Here is a 24689-nt window from a genome sequence, read left to right on the forward strand (position 1 = left end):
TCCTCTTCCTCATTTTCAGACAGCCGTCTCCAGGTCCTCATGAGAAACCATCTGGTAGTTCTGTCGGCTCTCCAGGTAGGAGGCCAGATCTGGGTCGCCAGCTTGCTGAGCCCTGTCACGAGGGGTCTTACCCTATAACAAAGGAACACAGATAGAAAACCTTGTGCTAACACTTTTAGAAGAACAGAGGAAAGTGTGACCCACAGAAATTACTGCACGTAGGGTAGAAGCAAATTTGCAGAATCAAGCAAATAAAGTTGTTGTCAAGTCAAGTTTTTCTATGAGAGTCATACCATTCTGCAACAGCTGCGAGATTCTTAAGATTCTCAAAATCCATGTGCAGTTTAGGACAAATCATTCAACTCTGCAAGAACATGCCATTTGATATATCAGACAGAAGGGCTCTCATGCTCAAAGAAATTAAGTAGAGTTTTCATTTTAGGGCTAAAGTTCCTACATGAATACAATGCACAATATCATAGCTAACACTTGAAAGAGCACTTCACAGACTACACACAACTCTTCTAAGAATATGCAGAGAGAGATGCCCAACATTCAAAATAGAATGAGCCATCTTGAACTCATCTCAACTACAAATCAATTTTCAGTGCATCCCCAGAGCAGAACTCTGTTATCTGAGCTACCCTAAGATTACTGCAAAATTGGACCAAAAGTCTTGATTCTCAAACATCATAAGTTATTGGAAATGCATTAATGCTCTCCACAAAAACACTCCTGCTCCCTGCATTTCCGGACAGATGAAGATTAGCAAGTTAGAATCCACTTATTTGGATTTCAGCTGTTGCAGAAATTATCTTTTGCAATGTGTAGTACTCTCATTTGAAAAAGAGATGACCTCTCTCTCTCCCTAATAGGCTATTCCATACAGCATAATATGGTAGAAATTTTTCTTAATTGTCTTGCTGCAGTGAAGGTACTTCTGACTCTCAAATCCTGAGGTCTGACCACTCTCAGCTGCTGACTGCAGGTTGCTTATGTACAGAAATGTCAGGAGGCAGTTTCTGTACCATGTTCCCAAGTGATCAGATTGTTATATTGACAGAATATTCCTATCTTTTTGTTTTTCCCAGACATCTTCCTCATGCCCAGACTCTGTTAGCCATGTCTCATCTCAAGCTTACACCAAGAGGTTAGTGTTGCATCAGTGAGTGAAGGGGCAAGCAAGGGCAAAAGAAAACGGTTAGCCATCCTCATAAAGCAAGTCAGCCACAACAATCAAGCCTCACAGACACTGTGCAGTCAAAACCCAAGATTCCCCCAGGTGGTCCCTACCCGCAGACCTCTCTTTTGACCACACAGGAGGATGATGCTGCTGTGCCATGGAGATGCCTCATTCACACCCAACACGCTGAATAGTTTCAGGCCAGACTCTCACTATGGTGAAGATGACCCACGTTGGGGACTGAACTGAAGTCTCTTGTACTTGTTTAAATCAATACAGTTTTCTAAATAAAAATGGCTTGTTTTAAAAGAAATGCTTTTGGCACACACAAGGAAGCCTCAATCATGCACACAGCAGGGACGGATGCTGATTGGTCTCGCTTGGCTGAAGTATTTTATAACTGGTTCACTAGGCTGGGTTACCTTGGAGTCTGTCTTTCTCAGAGATGCTCCCGCATCCACCAAAAGCTGGCAGATGGCGCGATGGCGCTGGCAGGCCGCCTTATGTAATGCTGTCTCACCCCTAGACCAAAGTACAGAAACCAGCAGTGAGACACATCACACCAATGTACATTTACGAACTATGAGGTGCAGAGGACAGAGAAGGATGCTGTATTTCTGCGAGGTTCCCTCTTGCTGGCAGAGGAAGACTTGTGCACTTTCTCCCTTAAGATCTACATCCTCTGACTCAGTAGGAAAGCCTGCAATGCACAGATAGCAGACGGAGGACTTCTGAGGGGTGGGAAAGAAAAAGGAACCACTGTTTTATGCATTCAAAGAACAGAAAGTCACATTCGCATCCAACCACCAATTCTGCTAACTGCTGCAAGGGCAAACTAGCCACCTTTTTATTTCACAGCAGACTAAACAGCAATGATTTTTCTTCTATCTGCTATTTCTTTTCTGAACCTCACTCTCGGAGGGATGTTAGAAAAATTCTGCCCATTAAAGTGATGACTGGTGCACTTGCTGCCCTGGCTCTCATACCTTGCTCTCTTGGATGTATGAGAGGAGATCTGTGTTTTTGTTATTCACTGCTGGACTACTGGGGAAGTTTGAACACAGGATTTTCAAAACAGAAGGCTAGGTAGCAAGTGCAGATCTACTGCAAAGCACTTCACTGAGATTGGGGCTACATGTAACAGAATTCTGAGACTGACTGTACTACTGAGGTTACAGAAATCGTAACAGACTTTGACTAGTAAAAGCAAGAAAGTATGCTTTGAGTGGAATGAATAGGTGTCCTTAATGCTAGTGTTAAACAAGTAGGGCCATTACATATTCTCCAAAATGACAAATGACAAGAATTACCTGTAGCAGGACAGATCTTGCACACACCTACCCAGCAAGTGAGAGTGTATAGGGGAATTTCAATCTAAATCCATGACAGGGCAAGTTGAAATACTAATAAGCAACCTCCCTCTGATAATGAATCTCTCTCTGCTGCACTAGAACTAGATTCAGAACTGAATACTATCTGATTTTCACCTGAGGACCAAAAGACAAATTTGTACTGGCAGTTATGGCTTGAACCTTTGCTTTTCAAGAGTGAGTGGTAGATGGACCAGTCCTTTGTAAATGGAAGCCCCCATAGCTACGCTCACTTGCATTTCATTTCAGTGGCTTTGCTCTGCCTCCACATGGGGAGGAACTGGTGGGCCATCCAGACTCCACCACCCGTGAACGGCTCATGCACCTTATGCAGAACCTTCCTGGCTACCTCCACTAGCAGAGGAGAGCACTGTAGGATGGAAATCTTGGAGGAACACATTCTTTAACCCCTATGAGAAAGGCTATTCTTGGTTCTCTTATATTCCATATGCTTCCCAGAATTATTCATGCTTCCCATGTATCCTCTTTGTGGCATCTTCACTGCAACAAGTCATAGAGCAGTTGGGAATTGAAAAGTAAAATCTTTTCTTTATTCTGTAATAAAGAAGAGGGGGCTGATGTTCTAAGAGCTTGAGAAAAATCTTTGGTTGCAGAAGTTGTGACCACTTGGGATAGGGCACTCTGGATGACTCAAGAACGGACAGAATAAAAGATGTTGAGCAAGGAAAGTATTTTCTTGACCTTTGGAATTTAGTCTTCAGGTTGGTCCCTCAGTGACTTCCTAGTATTCCTCTAGAAAGATTAAGGGGGAGGAGGCTGGGAAGCAATATGGAAGAAGCCCTTTTTGGAGTTTGAGAAACGTGTTTGAGGCCAGAAAGCCAGGTTTGAGGTTGTTGTTGATTGGGGGGTTGGGGGGGGGGAGGAGAGGACAGGGTTAAGAAATGTGCCATTTTCAGACTTTTTTTTATTTGAAAGTTTGTACTTGAAAATCAGGAGAACTCTGCTAGTGTAATGTGGGTAATGTGAACAGCAGGGTAGACTATACTTACGTTTCACTGTCTGTCATGTCCAGTAATTCAGATGGACCTGCAAAAGAGAATCAGGTATGTCATATAGCATTTGTCCGCATGACTGGAGGAGCACGACTCCCAGAAGCAGTTTTCTGGTGCAAACGTGTAAAAGAAGCCAAGTTAAAGCTCAGTTTGCACAAATATGCTGAACTTCAAGGTAGTATTTGCTTGCCCAAGCCCTTGCACTAGCAAAATTCTAAATGCACAGTCACTGCTGGAGTGTCAGCACCAGGGAGTAGCAGCCTTTAAATTATATTGGGAATGAATATTCATGGCATTTATTTTTTCACTCTTCACCTTGCTCAATTAAGTGGTTCGCATAAGTATAGTGCATTGGAAATGCTGATATACTGGAAATCCTGATATACTGTAAGTTAAATCTATTGTTAGTACTAGAGAGAAAATGTCATTAGGAAGTTGAAATTAGCCAAATTCTGTCCTGAATGACATCCCTGTGCTACTCCATTTAATAGCGTTATACAGAATGTAGATCAGGGTGGAATATTCCCAGCAGTCTTTATATTGATATGCAAATCCTGTACCCTACTGGTTAGCAATGATCAGGAAAGCAAGATTAAGAAAAACAAAAAAGATTTTTGTTAAGTGGGACAAAATAATGCATTTATGCTAATGTTCTTTTGTCCTTGATATTCACTACAGACAGATGTTTATAGCAGTGAAATCCATCATTAAATTACAGTGAGATGGAAAGGCTAGGATTGGAATAGCATTCAAAATGAGAAAAACTTTTCCCTTTGCGGTCTAGCTTATTATTCTCTTCTCAAACACTCCGGAGTGTAGTGCCAGATGGTAAGGGAAAGTTAGGAAGGGGAACGTGAAACTTTACAGGAATTTTACTTCCTGTGCATGAATATTTCCCTTCATCACACTTTGAATTTCAGATTCAAGAGTCCTCAAGAGCTTATGGCAAATCTCACCTGAAACTGAGCAATTTCATGCTATTTATTTACAAAGGCCTATACACAACCTCTTTTCATTACTTCTTTCAGTCTGCAGTTGTGTTGAAATGGATCAGAGCAGCCTGTCTCTCCCTTACTCTTTCTACAACCTATGCATTCAATATCATTAAGGCAGCTGGTTGCCCCTGCTCCTGGAACTGCAGGTAGCTCATTCCCTTCATCTTGTATCAGAATGAAAAAGGGGTGGTCAAAAAAGTGCTATCCTTAGTCCGCAGTGCAGAAGGCATTTCATACCAATTACAGAGTTCTCCAAACTCATTAGCTACTCTCCATTTTCAAAACACTGTACACTCTAATGCCACACATCCCCATTTCCACACTCGGTAGTTATGTCAATCCTCCCCATCTAAAAGGAGAATCACACACAACCTGAAAGGTCCTTTAAGCACAGAAGAAGCATATAGGGGGCTAAGCAGGCCCCCTTGGTGAGAGAAAAGAGAAAAACAATTGCCTGAGAAACCAAAAAGAAAAACAAATGAACAAAAAGACCTCCTGACACCTTTCAGGAGAAAAGAAAATCACGTTCTCCCAAAATAGAAGTGTTTCCCCATGGTTTGCTGCAATGCCACCTCCCAGTGACAGGTAACAAGGAATGGCCTTCAGTGCATTGGAAAAGGTGCTGTCAAATAGAATATTATTTCTGTTCACTGCTGGGACAATGAACGTGTGTGACGCAAAGGTGGAACAAGGTGACTGCACTGGGTGCATGGGGTGCAGAGGTACTTACCTTGATAGGCAGAAGAGAAGGGAAAAAGGGGTTAAAACAGCTGGAGTAAGGAAGGAGAGGAGGTAGAAGAATAGGATCTGAGAGGGCAGAGGAGTTGGGGCCGACCAAGTGGGTGTGGAGAGATGGGAAACGAAGGATGAAGGAAAAGTGGTCTGGAGTAGGAAGAAACAGCAACATGAGGACAGAGGAGCAGAGAGCTGCAGGCTGGCAGGCAGGCTACAAATGCAGACCTGGGGAGGTGCCAGGTACATGCTGCCTGTGCACAGAGGGGGCTCTCCAGGAGACTGTTCCAAATAAAGCCGCTCCTAGGAGCACCCTGGACTTCATCTCAGTCACACTTGAGGGTCAGATATTGGGGATAACCAATTTGCAGCATGATGTGGTACCAGGATTCACTCTTTTTGTTCTTTCTGCCCTATCTCTAAAATTAGACAGTCCTGACTCTCACACAGCTCTGAGCCATGCCCTATATTTCTTTACTTCATTTTCAGCTGTGCTTCTCTTAAACCATCTCACGCCCTCCTCCTAATTCCCCTTCCCCTCTCTTTTGGACCTCATTTTTACATCAGTCTCCCTGGCGCTGCCAACCGACCATTCCAAATCCCCCTCTGCCCTCAGACAAAAGCTGCACAGATGTGGGAAGGGCTGGCACTGGGAAAGCTAACGGCACTGTCATCCTGACCCAGCGGGGAGGCGGCTGTTTTACTCCGGGACAAGAGACAAAGAAAGAAAAGGGGACCAAGGCACAGAGAGAGAGAGGACAAAATAACCCAATAGAAATCCGGAAGGGAAATGCATGAGTGAGATTTCTATCAAGAAAAACAGCAGGGGGGGAAATAAAAACAAAAGATAGAAATGTGTGGAAGGGGGGAAAAAAAGAGAGAAAGAGAGAGAGAGAGACTCAGGGACTAAAGAATGGCAGGATGGGGACAGTGGGGGGAGAAGTTTGCATGAAAGGAGCTGAAAAGCATGACGCACCAAGGGGAAGCCCAGCTGAGATCACTCTCTATCCTTAACATCTCCGATAGACTGTCTGTGTAGAATTATTAACTTTTTTCCTTCTGCCTCCTTTCACTCCACCAAAGTCCCTCTCCAATTTCTCAGGAGGCAAAGCAACTTGAACTGGGGAGAGAGGGTGGGAAGGGAGATGCTCAAAAGCAGCTGCCCTTTAGCTGAGCTCATTCCAACATAAAAGAGAGACTAAATGACCATATTTCAGAGGCATTTCCAAAATACACAGCACCATGCAGTCCGAAAGGCCTCAAGGCCTGTGGCACACCCTACCCCCTCCAATGGAGGTGGTTACAATTATCCACAGGAGACCTACAGCTGTTAACCCCTGCCAGTCCCTTGTTCTGTCAGTCCTTACTTCATAGAACTGGGGAAGAAAGGTGTTTTTTTAAGCGGTAATGTTTGACATTATTGACATTTCTGGTTGTTTGCCTGGCAAAACCCTCTTTGTTTAATAATTTGATTAAGGATGATATCTGTGGGACAAAATTGGATATGGTTCCTCATCTTAAAAGAGGGAGTATTTTTAAAATAACAGTAATCTGCAAAGTCAGGACTATTTCTAGTCTTCTCCCAACTCCACACACCTCATTTTTACCTGATGTGAAGATTAACAGTGTCTGTTTTTTACTGCTAGTGTCTTTTGACTCAGAATTTCCACCATGACATGAAGAGTATAGCCCTGTTATAAACAGAGCTCTTGCATGCCTTCCATCTTTACTGTCTCTCTGTCATGTTGACCTCAAATTTGCTAAACTTACAAGTTAAAATAGAAGATTTTATACCTGGTGTCTTCTAGGAAAAATGAGCTGTTTTCTGCTTAGGCCCCTCACAAATGTCCCACTAACATAAAACATTCTGCAAGTCTAGACATATCAGTGAAGGCCTGGCAAACTCACTCTCCCTCAGTGTTGCTTTCCAAAGGCTATTCAAGGCCAGTTTATCCCTGATACGCATGTCTGTCAGGGCAGAATTTGCTTTCCAGAAGTCTTCCTTGGAACTGCTGAATGTGATGAGGGTGCAAATCCAAAATCTTCCACAGCTCTTCACTGCTGACTCTGCAGTGCTAATAGTAACAAAAGTATCCTCTTTCTTACCAGGGGAAGTTAGTCTGACTCTCAATATATACAGGAATCAGACCTGATCAGGGAGATGCCTGGCTCATTTTTCAAAGCAAAACCCAGGTTTCATAGACTCAACAGAGCAAGGATATTGAGGTTTATAGTCACAAAAACTTTCAGTATGGGATGCACTGTTCACTGACTACTCCACCAGAAGCTAACAACACAAAACCCTAAGCAACTGTAAGTGTCCTCCTGCTCTTCTGTTTAAAAATAAATAAAATTCCCTGGAGGAACTACTGGATTCTTGCTATTCTTTTGAAACTCTAGGAAAGAGAAGATGAGGAGAAAGCAAACCTTGCATCGTTTGTCTTCAGTAATGGTTACAAATTACAAATACTTCAGAACTGCCAGATGAGGACTCCAAGTCAGGTTTGATTCCAAATACAGAAAATGATTTAGGAGGTCTTTTTTCTAACTGAGCTTCTTAAGCCTTCCCTGCTTCTGTTCAGGTTAAGCAAGTAAACAGTTAACTTTGCTCTGAAGCATGCGAGAGAGTTGCTGACTGCAACAATAAGCAAATGTGGTTCTGATACTGAGTTTGGGCTAAGTGTTTCTCAGCATAGTCACAGACAGCACTTAAAAGGCGACCCTCCTACTATGAGCAAAGGACCCCTTATTTAGGAAGCCACTCTGCAACAACGTGCAGGTGTGTACATACCTGCCCTTCCTGCAGGGGGGAAAGACAGAAACTGCTTTTCAGGAACAGCACTGGCAGCCAGCACAACACTGCTGTTCCCGCAGCAGTAAGCAGCTGTCGTTCTGACACCTACTACACTGGTGCTTCAGCTGCTCTTCCAGGCTTGTGCTAGTCCACTAATAAGTATCTGGCAATCCTGCACAGCAGTCTCCTTGTGTGACTCATCTGTGCATTTTCTAATTTGAGAAGGGTTATCTTCCTCCTGTTAACATCTGAAATCATTCTGATCAAGATCACAGAATAACCTCTCACATTGATGTCCCCTCTGTGTTTGCAGAAGGCATTAATTGTTTGTTCATTAATTGTTTGGTGGGAGAAGAGAGGAGGCCCCTATTAGAGCATTGTCCAATGCACTCTCTTATCCCCAGAGAACATTAAACAAGCGGTGCATTTGGAGAAGCCCAGAGGACAATGTCTGGAAAGCTGCAAAAGCTTCCTGCCATCACTGGGGAGAGAAACTGGGCAGATATTTGCTGAACATCCTAGTTTGTCTTTGATGGCAGTCCATAATCCCTCACATTTCTCTATTCAATTAAAAAATTCCCATGGATTTCCTGCTCACATCCTTACCAGCTTAAACAATCTCATCTGAAACCTTCACCAAAGGAATGGTAACTGGGTCAGACTGCAAGTAAGCATATATGCCTAAGAGGAATCCTGGAGAGGGACTGATGAGGGGGAAGAGGCACAGGTCATGTGCAGTGCAAGAAGAGATCAGAAAAAGTAAGTGAAATTATGTCTGTCTACTGAATTCAGATGTATTTGTATGAACTGTGACTATTGAGATAATCCAGAGAAGTTAAAGGAGAGGTAGAGTTAGCACTAATAAGACTTGCTGCAACTTGTGGTAAAACTAGCCAATGCCTGGATATAAGGCCAGCTACACTTAGCCATCCATATGTAGCTATCAATAGATATGTTATGTGCCTAGATCATGTTGATCTAAGTTAATACTGTCAATGGAATAAAAAAGCAATTCAGACCACCTCAGCCAGACATCTGGGCTCAGTCCAGTTGCCCACACATGGACATCTAATGCCATTCAACATGCCTAATGGCAAGCCTTGAGATGCATTCAGAATGACAAGGAAGCTTGCCTGGGCTTCAGCTGCTGCTCCAAAAGAGTATGGGTCTCCTACAGGCTTTGTATGTTATCTGGTAGACCCATGCAGATATCCTGGATACCCAAGGGAAGATGACACTACATGGCTATGTTTAGGCAAATGAATCAAGCACACAGGCAACTGTCAGATGAATCACTTGCTGGATTCCACTAGCTACATTGACTAGGGTCCCCATGCAGCTGGCCATATGAGAGGTCTAGTGCTGTTAAAGATGGCCTACGGTACCCACCTCACCTCCACCTGCCACTGAAAGAGCTCATGTCTCCTCAGGTTCCTGTGTCAGACATGGGCAAATGAACTGAGTCTTACATCTCTGTTGACAATACAGGAACACATAGCTTACATGAAGATTCCTATACGTAAAAACCTAAACTTTGGAGTCAAAATCAAACTAAATCCCACCCTGATTAATACAAATGTTAACAGATGGATTATTACCTCTTCCTTTACTATAAGTTGTGTTTTTTTTCTCCTCTCCGTACAATTTTTGCACTAACTTTCTAGCAGTAACTAACACTGATTCCAATTACCAGAGACAATCTCTGTGTTTGGTGCTAAGACTTCTACTGAAATAATATATCTGATTCTGACACCCCAAAGTCAAGATAGGCATTGATATTTTGGAGAGGGATAAGAGAAGAGTTACAGCAATGTTTAAAGGATGAGAAAACATTTTCTCCAGTGCATGAGGATGATCATTGGGGCTTTAGCTCTGCATGCAGAGCACTAAGACTATTACTGTACCATTCTCCAACAGCCAGTGCACAAGATGACTCCAGTTCCAACATGCAGAAACTTCTAAATGCTACTGCCTCAAATATATGTCCATACACATTGTTGCATAGTCCATGTAAGCATGCCTGCATTCCTGTTACATCCAAAGATAAAAAGAGCCCAAAGGAAAAAGGGGAAATGACAAGATCACAGCCTATAAATATTTAAAATGCAGATCTTTTTTTTTTTTTTTTTTATTATCAGGTGGTCTCCAGAATAACAGAGAGATAAAATCAGAAGGTTGGAAGGGAAGCTAGGCAAATCCAGTCTAGAAATAAATGCACAGATTCCTAATCAGAGTGTTATTAGATGCTGAAAAAGTATCAATGGTAGGATGGGCTCTCCATGGCTGAAAATGTTTTAATTGAAATTGGATGCTTTCTACAACATATGCTCTAACTGAAAAACAAATTAGTTCAGAGAAGTCCTATGCCAGAGGTCAAACTAGAGCATCACACTGGGTCTTCACAGCCCCACAGCTAATGCGACTGTGAAAATACCCATTCTCCTCAAAGGCATCCTTATTTTAGTTTTCACACTTTCCCTTTATGTGAAGCCCTCACTGCCACTGCTGCCACATTCCTAGCCTCTTCCTCACACGCGCTGCTGAGAGTGACCACGACAAGTGAGAGCACTCACAGAAGTGCCATGGGGTTCCGCCTGACAGACACTTGGCTGAGGTACAGCTCTCTGTGGGTTTGCCCACTGTGACTCACCATGCTCCAGGATGTATTTCACAATCTCGCCATGCCCGGTCTTGGCAGCATGGTGCAATAAGGAGCAGTGATCAGGTCCTTGGATTAACAAATTGGCTCCCTTTTTACAGCATTCTATGAACTGGAATAAAAATGCACAGAAAAAGGATAAGACAGGAGGAGCAGAAAAACAAATATGCAGGTAAATTATTTATTAATTTTGCTAGGAATCCAGTACAAAAATGGAATAAAATAAAATAAAATAATAAAATAAAATAAAATACTGCTTTAAAGCAAGCTTTTACAACCCTATAGAAAATATCTAAAATTAGAAGTATCCACAATAACATGGGTTAACAAAAGCAGATCATAGTTACTGAGCAATGAGACATTGCTGCTACACTGGTGATAAATCTTGCAATCAATACCTGGGAAACCACTTCCAGCGAAGCTGCTGGGATATTAAAAAATGTATGTATTTGATGGAAAATGCTGGATCTCTACTGAAAATTCCAATTTCTTCTCAGTAAAGGAGACAAAGCCACACCAAATGCTTTCTGACTAAACCTGAAAATGCTGATTCAAAAAGCTACAGGCTCCCAGGGAATTGGACTTCAGCTGCCTCAGACCTCCATGCTCACACTCTCTCCCCTACCCAGAGCCCTCAGAAGGGGAAGAACTATTCAGGGATGAGTAAGAATGGATGGGAAACAGCAGCTGATTAGTTCTCAAAATTGCTTCAGACTCTGTGAGGGTTTGCAGTGTAGACTATTACAGAAAAGAGAGACAAGATTGTGACAGTGAGGCATTATTTATGATGTAATGTATCTAGGGAAGGACAAGAAGTTTCCCTCTCAAAGCAAACTCATGTGAAGCTTTCAAGAAGGGGAAACTGCTGTGAAATCCAAAGCAGGGCAACATTTTTATGATTGCTGGTTTGAAGGAGTATCCCTAAGATGCTGCAGCCACAAGAGCAGGGGTGGAGGTATGGAAGGTACACCTGCAGGCAAAGAGTTGGCCTAACAGTACTGTCATTTTTACAAATGGCTCCAAGCTGGCTTTTTGCAGATAACATTGCAATCATTAATCACAGTCCTTATCCAAATTCAGGGGCATGTTTGCAAATCCTGACTTGGCTACTGAAAAACATGTCCTGAATAACTATCAGACACAGAACATGAGACTCTGTGAAGAAAACATTTTTGCATCTGTGTCCTTTCCTCCCAACACAAGGTACCAATGACTGACAATGCCAAGACACTATGGCTTTCAAGCCATCCATCAGACCACAAGACACTGAGCTGAGGTGCATTCTACCTGCTCTTGTGGTTGCCTAGATAGAAGTTAGGAACCCTCTGGCAACTCCAGTGGCTTGGCCAAAGACCTCACTGCAGGAAAATAGCCTTTACTGTGTAAGGCTGTGTCAAAACTACTCTGTTGTTCAGTGTTGCATTTGCCAGTATAGTAATTTCTCTGTTAGTACCTGACACATTGTTCTGTACAGTGCACTGTGAATCCTGGACTGAACGTTGCTCTCTAACACCAGATCCTACTCACTTGAATTTCACACCTCACCTGACCATGTGTTCCCCTAATATTCAAGGTTTCCTGGAAAGGCTGTAAAATGGCATTTGCCAGCAGTCTTTAAAGCAGTCTATTTATCTTTTCAGCAGAGGTGTGATATAACTTGCAGTATATCAGAGCTGCAAATAGCTGTGAAAAGTAGACACTCAGTGTTCCGTACTTACTTTCAGCAGATCACCAGCTATGACTGCCTGTAAAAGTGCTGCAAAAGACAAACAGAAAACGAATGTTAGGCAGAAAGCATTATGCATATAGCCTCACAACTGAGAATATAGCTTACAGTACGTGCAAGTTAAGATCAGTTCCACAACACACTTGCATTCGCATGTATTATCAAAAATGATGAGAACTCTGCTCTGATACATATTGGAAAGGCAGAAGGAAGACTGACCATAGTGCAGGAAAGCTGCATGGGCATCAAGCCAGTGTTTTCCAAAACTGCCCTGGCACTGGACACCTCTATCTGAATTCTTGCCTTAGGACACTTCAGGGAATTTTCAACAGTGTCTGCAGAGTGCGCCTAAGTCTCTGGCACCTGAGCCATCAGTGAGTATATCACTGTCAACAACCCAGGGAACCTGAAAGTCCATCAGACCCTTCAGACTGACAGTGGAATGGTCAGCTAGTCTCAAATACAGTGGGAGTCCCAAGTTGCAGAAGACTGAGAGGCAAAACAGAGACCTGTTAATAATTATTTGTATCTAAAAAAAACAACACCTTGACATGCCAGTTGACAGCAAGACCCCCAAGTTTGGTAGGCAGGGTCAAACACAGAGCAGGGGCCAGTCCCCACCTTTTTAGCATTTGTAATCTGTACAGACACAGAAGGAAAAACAGTGACAAAGAGAGGGGAAGCAACCAAAGGCTCACAGCAAGGCAGGGCAGAGCTGTGAACAGAGCCCAGGTCTACCCACTACCTGCTACTGTCCAGCCTGCACCCATTAAGAGAAGGGGGAAGGCAAGACCCCTAATGTCTGTAGTGCCTTATGTATAGGTTGCATTCATCTAAAGACAGTCCTTGAATAGTTAGTAACTACAAACAAAAGAAGGTGATACAAATCTACTATCACACTGCTATTTCTTCCTTTTTTTTCCTCCCTCTCACTATCATGATAGATATCATAAAAATCAATTATGAATAAGTTTTCTGGGAAAGCACTTACTTGGTTTACATCTTAGAGAGTGTTTAAACATCTGCCTCAGTTCATACTATTTCTATCTTCAAGCCCAGGCAACACAATCAAGTTAAGCATTTACTGAAGTGCCATCCTTGATAAAGATGCCAAAAGCTCACATAGGGCGGAATAAGGGGGAAAGACAACAATATATTAGATTTGTCTCTGAAAAGTAAAACATGGGAAACTGCACAGTGCAAATTCCACAAGGAGCCGGTTGCTGCTTCAGGGATGACAACACATCCAACTAAACACTGCAGAAGAGGAAGGGAGGGCAAAGATGACTCAACAAATGTCCCTTTCTTTGAAAACATCTGGAGTTGTGTATGTCTTTCAGTCACCTCAGCAATGTCTTATGCCCTGGCCATGTTCTGACTCAGTAAAGTAGGAGCTACAATCACAGGTAATTCTTGTACCATTGGATTTGGAGCAGTTTTACAGTGACCACACATTAAACTAAGTCCTGTAAATCTCCTGGCAGCTGTGTGGGCTAGGGCTCACTGTTTTAGGGAATGAAAAAGACAAACACTGGAAGGTAAAGGCTAGAACTGGAAAAATAAATATATCTTTCTCTCAGATTTCATTTTCAGTGATTTAAGCCCTTCTCTTTTTTTTCCAATAGTTCTAATACCGGCTCAGTCCAAATTGATACCAGGGCAGAATTTGGCCCTCATGTTATTCATTTTATCTTTTCCTCCTTCTTATGGATCTGGTCTCACAGCCACAGTTGTTCTATGGGCTACTGGAGACTGCACTTACTTACATAAATATCCTGCTTTTCTCACTTACTGGGGAGTCAAATGAACTGGTGACACCAGCTTTACAGTGCCTTATACATACAGTGATCTTAACACATGGCAACCCTGAAACTGCTTCTAAAGAGGAAGAGATATATTTTCCAATGCAAACCAAGGCTGCTGCTTAAGATTATAGTTCAAAAAAGCCAAGAGAGAGGTCTAGAAAACTACAAAGTCAAAAGAAAAGCCTAGCAATCCATGCTACCTTGAGTATCAGTAACTAGAGGTTGGTCTGGCGATAAGGCTATTAAGATAAAGCAGCTCTAGAACAACACATTCAACAAAATTAGCCTAATCTTTTTCCTTCTTTTCTAAGCCTCCATTCCAGCAAAGCATCTAGGAAGATGCTTAACTTTCATCTCAGCTAATCACATTCTTTTCACCAAACCTACCTGCACACTTAAAGTTAAGTGCTTTGCTAGGGTAGAACCTGCTACATAAATGAATACATTACAGATCAACAACAAAACCAGCTGCATAATGAGTGGATTAGGCTACAGTAAAATAATTCAGTGCTGTAAACCAGGATGCTGGAAGACTTAGAAGTCACTGGACTAGAAATGGGGAAAGGTTCTTTAGAATATAGCTCAGAGTTAAATAAACATCTGAATATTGCTTAGCACACTAACCCCATAAACCCAAATAGGACTGCTGGGCAAACTGAGAAGAATCAAGATCACAAAATCACCTGGTTATAAATGAGGTGGTTAAAACAAGCAAGCAAATGGTATTGACAAGAGAGCGCTGAATGAGAAATCGGATAAAAACAGTGTTAACATGCAATACCAGGCTAGCTTAAAATTAAAAACATTAAAGTGAGAACAGTTTTATGTCTTCTGAGCAACACTGCATCATTGATGTAATATATAACATGAATTATGCAATTGTTTTATCATAACATAAATTACCTTTGGGTCTTAAAGATGCCTCAAAAATTGCTTGATTTAATAAATACTTAAATCAAGTCATTATTTTCTCAACTTTTCCTAAGACAAGCCTCTGTCATGACTAATAGAAATGTTTTATTATCCTTTTTATTTATTTAGCAAGTAGACTTATTGCTGATGAAAGGTGACAGCCCAACAACGCTGGAGACTGAAGTGCTCCATCCATTTAACTAGGGAGTGCTCAGTCTGCCTAGACTCCCTTGGCTGCCTTCTCAATGAAGCTCAACACTCTTTATTGGTACACTCCTATGAACAGCTCAGGTTTCATCCCTGTGCAATCACCAACCTCTTTGCTCAAACTGCCAGCAAATGTGTCAATTACTGCCCATGGTGATGGGTCTGGACAGAGACACCCACCTACTATGAAATGGGCAGCCAGAAATTCACTTCATACGTGTAATGGCTGCTGGAGAGCAGTAACTTCTGGTCCCCACTGGGCAAATTTTAAAACAAGGCTCTGAACACCTCTGTGGGCTAGCTTACTAAAGAAGCCTCATAAAAGAAAGAAAAAAAAGAAGAAAAAAGTCACAGACCTGCCTTATAAATTAAATAATGAACAACTACCAGAGGATAATGTACTAAGATTAAAAAAAGCCATGTTAAAACGGCAGTTAACTGAATTCCTGTAATTCTAGTGCAAACTAGTGCAGCTTGAGATACAGGAAAAACACCTAGCAGCACATCCACACATACGCAGAATACAATACCTTTCCTGTGACATGTCCCTCTCTCATGTTATTTCTATGCTATCGCCCAATAGTTTCTATTGGAAACAGCTATTTTCATTTCATATCCTAAAAATATATGTTTGTACCACTGAATTACAATAAACATTTTTGTTTCCGAGCCATAAAATTCATCTATCGAATCACAGCTGCTCTCTGGTTCTGAATGTGAAGTTGGTAGCCTTACAATGTAGTGCTGCACAGTCAGTCATTAAACTCTGGGTAATCAGCAAAGTTCTCACAGACAACGAGGGAGTGACGTATTTGTACCAGTAACCGGAAGCTGTGAGACACATAGGAGGCTGGTCTCGCAGGGCTGCCTGGATAGCCAGAAGAAAAAGTAACCCTCCAAGGTGGTCTGGAGCCCCGAGATAGTTCCTGTTGTGCATCTCTCTCCACAGACTACAGCAGTTCTAGGGTAAATGACCTCTTAATTTGCAGTACCTATATTAGGAGCCAAAGTATGGGAGAGAGATCTTCCAAGACAGCATCATGTCAGGAAACACACCTGATCAGCTGTAAGGAAGACAACAAAACAAGGCCAATGCTCACAGCCTCCAAAATTTCAGGAGCCCTTTGTATAGCATATAGCTGTAGCCTGACAACAGTGGGGTGGGAAGGAGCCCTTGGGTCACCAAGTCCATCTCTGTGTAGTCAAAAACAGCAGACAGTAGTTTAACTGGTTATACAACATTGGATGCTCCCACATCGGCCCCCAAAACCTATGCAACACATCCTCACAAACATAGGGTCTAACTATCAGTTAGTTACAAAGACAAACCTGCAACTGCAGTGTGTTACAAGAATATAACAGGAGAGGGATAGAAACCATTGCCACTGTCTCACTTACTTCCAAACGTGGGGCTTGGCCAAGGAAAATTCTCAAAAACTCCTGGAGTAAGGGAAAGCTCAACCACCAACAACCACACCTCCCAGTCTGCCCTGCAGGAAAAGTCTTTCTCAATCCCAAAGCTACTGATCAGCTTAACCCTGAGCACATATGTGAGGCTCAACACCAGGCTCCTATCATGTCAGAATTTTGCTGATAAAACACTTTCAAAAAGAACATTGAGAAGAAAACTGTTATTGGTTCCTCTTAGATAATATCTCAGCATTGCAAGGTTCTTTGTTTTAAATAGATTTTACTAGGTGACATAGAAAATATTTATAAGTTACATTAAATAGACATTAGTGACACAGTGAGAGAGGGTGTCTTTCACTCCAAAGAATCCCAAAGCATTCTATGGTTCTACAGTCTGCCACTGTCAGCAGTACATAAGTAATTTTGCTTTCTGAGTAAAAGTTATTCATGACCATAAATACTTTCCAGATTTCACACCTAAGCTGACCCTATCCATGTCATATTTGCACCCACTGCTACTATATGAATGAGCTCCCAGTAAGTGCTGATAAAAATGTGACTTTTTAAAACTTTTACCATCTCCATGGAATTATTTAGTGAGGGTCTAAGAACTGTCACTGGAGGAAGCAGAATTATTCAAACTATGTTTTAAAGTATAAGTATCACCTAAAGGCATTGTCATCTCCATAGTTAAAATGCAGTCAACTTGAGATCTATGAATGAAATGCACTGTGTGAGAGCGAAGTACTATTTATGATAACACATCTTACCATGGGTTAAAAATACCAGGATAACTATGCATATGAACACTGTATGACAACAAATAAGGAATCACACATCTAAGCACATGGCAAATTGTAGCAGAATTTATCTACCATAACCCCAGCCTGTAATAAAATTAAGATTGCTAAAATCCTTAGCTCTTTCAAAAGACAGCTGATGATCTCAAGTGATCAGGACCTTGCAGAAACCTCATCTAAGAGACAGTGCCTGCAACAACCCAGCCCTTTCTAAGACAAGGCTGAAGTACTGATTCAGCAATTGGGTGCACATTCAGGGAATTGATGCACCATCCACATTTCAGTCCTGGATGTTTCTTAACAGTTAGAGGCAGCCAATAAAAAATACTAGACACAAAGACTTCGGTGAGAGCCCCTCCTGAATTTGAGCTTTAGTGTCCACCACCATTTCCTGCTAGATTTGCTCAGGGGAACTTTTAATGAATACCTCCTCACATACTGCCTCCATCAAGCCTTGCTGAGCTGATAAGAAGAAACGGCAGAAGAAGGTGGCATCATCAAATTTCTTGACAGTTATTAAACATAACTTGGTCTATCATCAGCTTCTGGAACATTTGCAGCTCTTTATTGCTGTTGTAGACTGTGTGAAATTCATAGAACCAGAAATTTAAAGTAATTACAGTTTTATATGTTGAGAAGTTAAAAGCTGACCCTGACTAGAAGGGTGTTCTTTTTACACAGATAGAATCTACCGAGTTGTTAAAGATCAACATTATAAAAATGATAAGAAAACAAGTCCTCATTCTTCATTTCCCAGGAGTTTTGTAGAAATCAATAACAACTTCTATTTCAATCACTCAAAAAGCTAATCTCTCAAGTGAATAAGAAGCCTATATAGATTATCATTCAAAAATACATTATTCTCTCTGTAACAAACCATTTGCTTGTAATAGCTTTGTACAATCCTGTAAAGATCAAATCTAATATGAAAAACTGACAGTAACATAACTTCTGCAGAAGTGTACAGAATTGACCTTTTTTCCCACTCTAGTCCTAATCTTCAACTCTGGCCTGCAGACTTGGGGAGGAGAGGGGAAGGGGCAGTGCACCCCAAGGAAGTGGTCCATGGACTAGTTCACTCCCAAGATGACTATGAAAAAAAAGCATCTAAGCTATACAACAGTGCACACACCTGACATTTCCAATGGGTCTGCTAATCCCATAGAAAATTTTTATGAAGCTGCAGTGGAAAAAGGTTGAAAATCTCTGCATTTGAACTTTTAAAAAGGCAGTTACCTCTTCCTCATATTTAATCTGCTTTTAAACTCACACACACACCAAAAAAAAAAAAAACTTTAGAATAGCTACGTCAAATTGTCTACATAACTGTGAAATTAAATTACAGAATTAATAATGCTTTGTTGGAATAGCTGCCAGCATGCAGGTCTTTGATCTACTGACAATCTCAAGTCTCACCAAAGCTGATGATGCTTAAACATTTCTCTTTGAAGCTAAGCTAAGTGGAAGGAGCAATTAAATGTTTCTTCATGTATTTTATGCATCTGCAAGTACTAGAAGTAACTGCTGAAGACAATAAACAAAAGTAAGCAAAAGTTAAACCTTGATGTGGTTTGAGAGGTTTTTTAGATGCAGAGGAAACCCAGAAATAAATAGTTAAAGCTGTGCATGGGTATGAGAGAGGTGGAAGGCTAGCAAAAAAATAAAAGCCACGAAAGCAAAAACTTCCACTAGAAAGACTAGCTTGGACTTGTACACAAGAAAATCACTTCCCCTCTGTTCACTGAAACAACACTTTGTTCACACTCTTTGTAGTTAAATAAGCATTACAACAAAGAGCTATCTGATTCATGCAATCAGATTTGCCTCCCAATAGAAACAATGTAGCAAAAAGCCCTTAATATTGGCTAACAGATTGAGCCAAAAAAAGTTGCACCAAGCACCCAGCAAGGGACACCCCCTTTGGGACCTGTTATTGTAACACTGCACAGCTTATGTCGAGACAAGGATACAAATATTTGACACTACCATCACCCTCAGGACTGAATGTTTCCTTAAGCTGTACACAGGGAAAGGGTTCAGGCAAAAAATGCCCATTGTCATGAGAATGCCCTGTAAAAACAGCCTACAAACAACTGGGGCATGTGCCTTAACGTGATGCTCTTGGGTATATCTGTGTCTGGTGGCAATCTCCACCAGACACAGATTACCCAAGTATAGTAATATTACCCCAGTAAAGCTCAGATACAGTGAGAGGAAATATACTTGCACTAAAGAGAAGAATAATTTTGCAGGATTTTTGACCTCTGATAATGAGCAATTAAGATGGAATATCTCCAGTAAAAAGGTAACTAATGGCCTGGGAGAACCAGTTTCATATTTCAGTGCCTGATAAAGAAGTTATAATATAACTAAACAATGGATATTTTGGTGGGGGAATGTGATTACCTGCATGTGTGATGAGACATCAGGAAAAAAAAAAAGGAAAAAAGAAAAAAAAAAAGTCCCTCACTAGCCCTTTTAAAAAGATTAGCTCTTACATAGCAACAACATCCTTTTCTACTCTACCATCAGCCAAGAGGAAGGAGAAGATACATTGCAGGAAGAAAGGATGGCAGTCTACAACCTGAAGGAGCAGTCTTGCATGGGAATGGGAAAAGGTTCCTGGACTTCCTAGAGGGGCTCTGCCTTAGCCTAGAGGCTGTTTAAGAGTCATGATGGAAATAAGACAGCAAAAATACATACAGTATAGAGCTTTATTGCCTACAACATAGTACTTAATATGCTGGCTAAGGCAAGAATTATTTGATTTTGAGACTTTTTGAAAAAATCTATCTGCTTGCTGCCACTAGCTAGTATGCTAAAGAAACAGATGGTAAACAAGATTTCCCGCAGGATTTCAGCTTTGGGAAAGGCTTAAGCTTTTTAGAGAATCTGAGGGCATCAGCACCAGTCTAGGTGGCTTATGGCAGCAATGCTGTGAGGCACTATTTCCATGAAAGAAAACCAGCCTGAAAGTACAAAACATTCCCAAGAGGACTATAAAAGAGACAGTATGGCAACTTGCTGAAACCAAAAGCTCAGAAGCACATCAGCTGAACACAAGCCAGAGGCAGAAGTCTGAGGACAATTCAGCAAGGCAAATTTTAGGAAGGTCTTCACACAACATCTCCAGCTAATCCATCTATACAGGAAAACGTGTGCATAAGCATATTCTCCTGTGGTTTGAGAGACATCTTTGAAGCACACTGGCACTCTGAATAAGTCCTACATCAATAATATCTATTTCTAGGATTGCAAAAAGAGATAGAAAGTTCTTCTAAACATTTGTGGTTGTCCTTTAACTACTAAAGCACCGCATCCTGTGCGGTTCAAAGGAGAGAACTGACAGTTTGACTGCATCTGTTTGCCTATATTGGGAATATGACAAAATTTTTAACATGCAAAGATCATCCATTAGTCAGGTGGTTGTAAATATGCATTTAGAACCCTTTCGTTTTAAATATTTTAGATTCAAATAAAGGACAGCATCAAACCACAGTTTCAAGAGAAAAAATAATAAAAATAACCACACAGGCTTGCTAGAGAAAAAGACCAAATTCTCACTTACAGGGAGTCCCTTCATACCTCTTTGGAAGGATAAAAAAGCTTTCAAGCAGATGTAAATCACACTCAAGCTGCCTTTAAGGCCCCATTTGCACTGTCAGACTAGTTTAAAGGCACTTTGATGACAACTAGAGTCCACCCTGAATTGTTTATGTGGTGCTGGTGCTGAGTTGAGAGTGCAGTTGGTAGTTCAGGAATGGAAGTCTTCAGTCCCTGATGGTGAAAGGGTGTTCTCCCTTCCTGCAAGACCATTTCAGTCAGCTTGCAAAGGAAGGGATGACCATAAGGAAAAAGGACTTCCATTGTAAATGGTCCAAAAAACCTAAAGAACAGTTGCAGATAGACTAAGTACCATCTGGCAGACATCATCTTTTTTTTTTCTTTCTCCTTTCCTTCCACAATTTTTATTTTTAAGCCAAGACAGGAACAATTAATGTCATTTTCAGTGATGTGGTGGAAGAAAATGTCATTGATCAAGTGAGAACACAAGACAGGCAGGACTTTAGCTGACTAATCTGGGCACTTTATCAGAGTGGCACTACTTTGGCAGGAAGAGATTTCTAGCTAGAATAATTAAGTGATGTCATATTTTTTTAATTTAAAAATGAAGAAAAGTAGAAAGCCAAGAACATCATGGGCCATAGTGTTCCTCCCCCTTCCCTAACTTGGTGTACAATTACTATTACAAGCACTCCTACTGCTCTCCTCTCAGGTTTTTGCCACTGCAAGACTGACTGCAGTGGGTTTGCCTGGCAATTTCCATCTAAGTAGCTCTTCCTCAACAGCATTAGGGGTTCACAGTAGGACTAAATAATTTTAAAGTCAGTTCAAGCATTTCTTGCTGGCCAGATTCTTGGGTATATGGAAGGAATCAATTTCTTTTTTCTTTTCTTTTTTTTCTTGTAAATGAATTGCCACTGTAATCTGACCACAAGTAGCAGCACCGCCTCCATCAGAAACAAAGACCAGGAGTGAAGCACACTGCAAGGTTACCAGGGCTTCTGCTTGAAAATAGGTGCCCTGACTCAGGCAACACATTCCCTGTTCTCACTTTCTTCTGAGAGGAAAGAAATAAAAGCAGTGACCATTTGGAAAGAAACAGTTCTGAGTTTTCCTCTACTACTCATTCAAATGCCCACAGCTGCCAGACCTCACCCTCTGAGCTGCTCCATCCCCCTCGGTCTGCTTAGATAGGATGGGAGGTGGGGCGAAGGCATCTTTGAAAGGTTTTGGGCAGAGCAGACCTCCCTCGGACCTAGAGAAGCACTTTGGCAGAACACTCTCTCTTGCTGCAACTACCACAGCTCTGCATCGATCCCAGCCTCTGCTGAGCTGAGAAGTGAATGAACAAACTCAGGGCAGATCCCTAAGCAACTGTTGATTCAGCTGACCATAGACATACTTTCAAAACACTATCTAGGAGGGCTTTCTTCCCAAAGTGGCTAATTAATCAAAATAAAAACCTGCAGTCAGGAGCCCCCCCCCCCCCCCCCCCCCCCCCCCGCCGCTGCACTGTCTTTGATTTGTTTCCGAGAAAGCATTCCATGACATCTTAATTTGTTGCTAGGTGAATGGCTGCAACATCACCCTGAAGAATACAGCTTCTCTGTTGGAGCTATGTGAAACCATCAATTTCTCTTCTGAAAGAATATGGCATACAAAACAGATGTGCCTCTTTTTTTTCTTTGACAGTTCTACCAACACTGAGAGGTTTGGGTTCATTTGTACTTCCCTGTTCTTCCTTCTGTTCAGGATAGCAGGATACTTAAAGACAGAGAACAACTGCTGAGGAGAATGTCCCTTTGCAGACTATGACTGGAAAGTCTAGCGGTTAGTGACTCCAGAAAGAATAAAGGAGATTGACAGAGTGAAATCCATGTTCCCACAGGCTGCTGGGGACAACAGGAAATCCCCACTTATTGGAGGTCCCAGGAAGAGTTCTTAGCTCTTGAGCTCTTTTCTGGGGCTCCTACAGCCATTGCCTTCCTTTCATAGGTTCAGACCCACTCTTTTTAACAGGACAAACAGCACTGGAAGAACACACCATGGTGCACAGCAAATCCTGACTCCAGTGGAGGAACAGACTCTGCATAGCAAAGCATTTTGCTGTCTTGGGTAGAACCGCCACTGCCTTCCATGCACACACTTTATCGCTCCTTTCCTTGTAAATTATACAGCAGCTCTCTCAATCCAGGGGGACATTTAGAAACAGAATGCCTTCCTGTACTTCCTGCCCCAAGCTTCCAGTTTGAACCCAGGCCAAGCTGTCCCTGTGGACAGGAGAGCTGGCACCAGGACAATTGTTCCTTCCTTCCTCTGAGGGGGAGAGCAACTGGTGTGACAGAGAAAAGAGACCCAAGAACAGGCCAACAAGCTGTGGCATCTTTGCTTTCCAGAGCTGATGCCCACAATATTATTGGTAAGAGCAGTGGGTGCTGTCTGGACCAGGGCTGCTGGCTCAAACATCTGACTGGGGGGTCAGGGTCAGGGTAGATAAGGACAGCCCCTATTCCCAGAACACCGGCAGCAGCCCTGTTTTGGCACCCAGAGCCTGCCTGCTGCTGGTGGTCTGCAGAAACAGCCTCTAGACAGGGAATACTCTTCTGCGTTATTGCTTCAATCCTGCCTGAAAACCTCCCAGCAGACACAGGCTCCACTTTGGCTCAGAAGGAGAAGAAACCTGAAGAGCCTGGCAATGAAGAGTCTTTTTCTTGTGAAAGAAGTGCAAAGAGAGTACACCTGCCACGGGAGGCTGAATCACTGTTGTGAGCCACTGTTGTGTCTGTTCTAATACAAGAAAACACAAATTCTGTCCTTCCCTTCCAATAATACAGAAAGGCAACAACTCAGTCTCCAAAAAAGCAAGTTCTGGACTCACAGGACCAAACCTGCACATCAGTCAGGCACTCCTTTATCTTCTGCCTGTTTTCACAGTAAATCTTTTACCCTTTCCATTACTCTGAGCACCTGTCTCCAGACTCCTCTCCAAGTCAGCAAAGCTTTCCTCCCTTCAGCTTCCCTCCCAACTCTCATTGCGAACCAGTCAGTTTTTCAAACCTAGTTAACCTGCAGACACCACTGGCAACATCTTCAACAGCTTCTTCCCAGACCTCAGTATCACAAAGTGAAAGTCCCGATATGCTCTTCAATACCTCAGCTCCTCTCACTATAGCCCAGAAAAACCTGTCTTCCAAGGAAAGCTTTGGGAAACATCTGCAGAATTTTGAGAGATGGAAATGAAAGAAACCATATTGCCTATTGCCAGGCACTGTCTGCTGGTGGTGGTGCAGGCACCTATAATACTCCCTGGCTCATGTCTCAACAGTACCAGCACCATCCTAAACATGCAGACTCTAGAGTTCCATTCAGTTGCCTTCACACAGGCATCTAGCACCTATTTAGTGGCACTAGCTTATCTTTTCTGGCCTCTAGACACCACTCCAGAAGGTACAAGTCTCCCACTAGTTCTGTATCGCATCTACTAACCTTGAGTACATAGCTTGGTTATCCTAAAATGGC

General features: G+C 42.1%; 1 protein-coding gene across 1 annotated transcript in view; it reads right to left on the reverse strand.

Moving 5' to 3' along the window:
- Positions 1 to 15: 15 nt before the first annotated feature.
- DGKI (diacylglycerol kinase iota) overlaps positions 16 to 24689 on the reverse strand; it is a 220630-nt gene continuing 195956 nt past the window's right edge. Inside the window, exons 30-34 of the mRNA XM_067289862.1 lie at positions 12465 to 12502; positions 10738 to 10858; positions 3564 to 3600; positions 1606 to 1705; positions 16 to 132 (exon numbers count right to left, since the gene is read on the reverse strand). Of these exons, the coding sequence (XP_067145963.1) occupies positions 16 to 132; positions 1606 to 1705; positions 3564 to 3600; positions 10738 to 10858; positions 12465 to 12502 (413 nt within the window). The remainder of the gene's footprint in view (positions 133 to 1605; positions 1706 to 3563; positions 3601 to 10737; positions 10859 to 12464; positions 12503 to 24689) is intronic.

The sequence above is a fragment of the Apteryx mantelli genome, chromosome 1 (assembly GCF_036417845.1).
Source record: "Apteryx mantelli isolate bAptMan1 chromosome 1, bAptMan1.hap1, whole genome shotgun sequence".
Taxonomy (NCBI): domain Eukaryota; kingdom Metazoa; phylum Chordata; class Aves; order Apterygiformes; family Apterygidae; genus Apteryx; species Apteryx mantelli.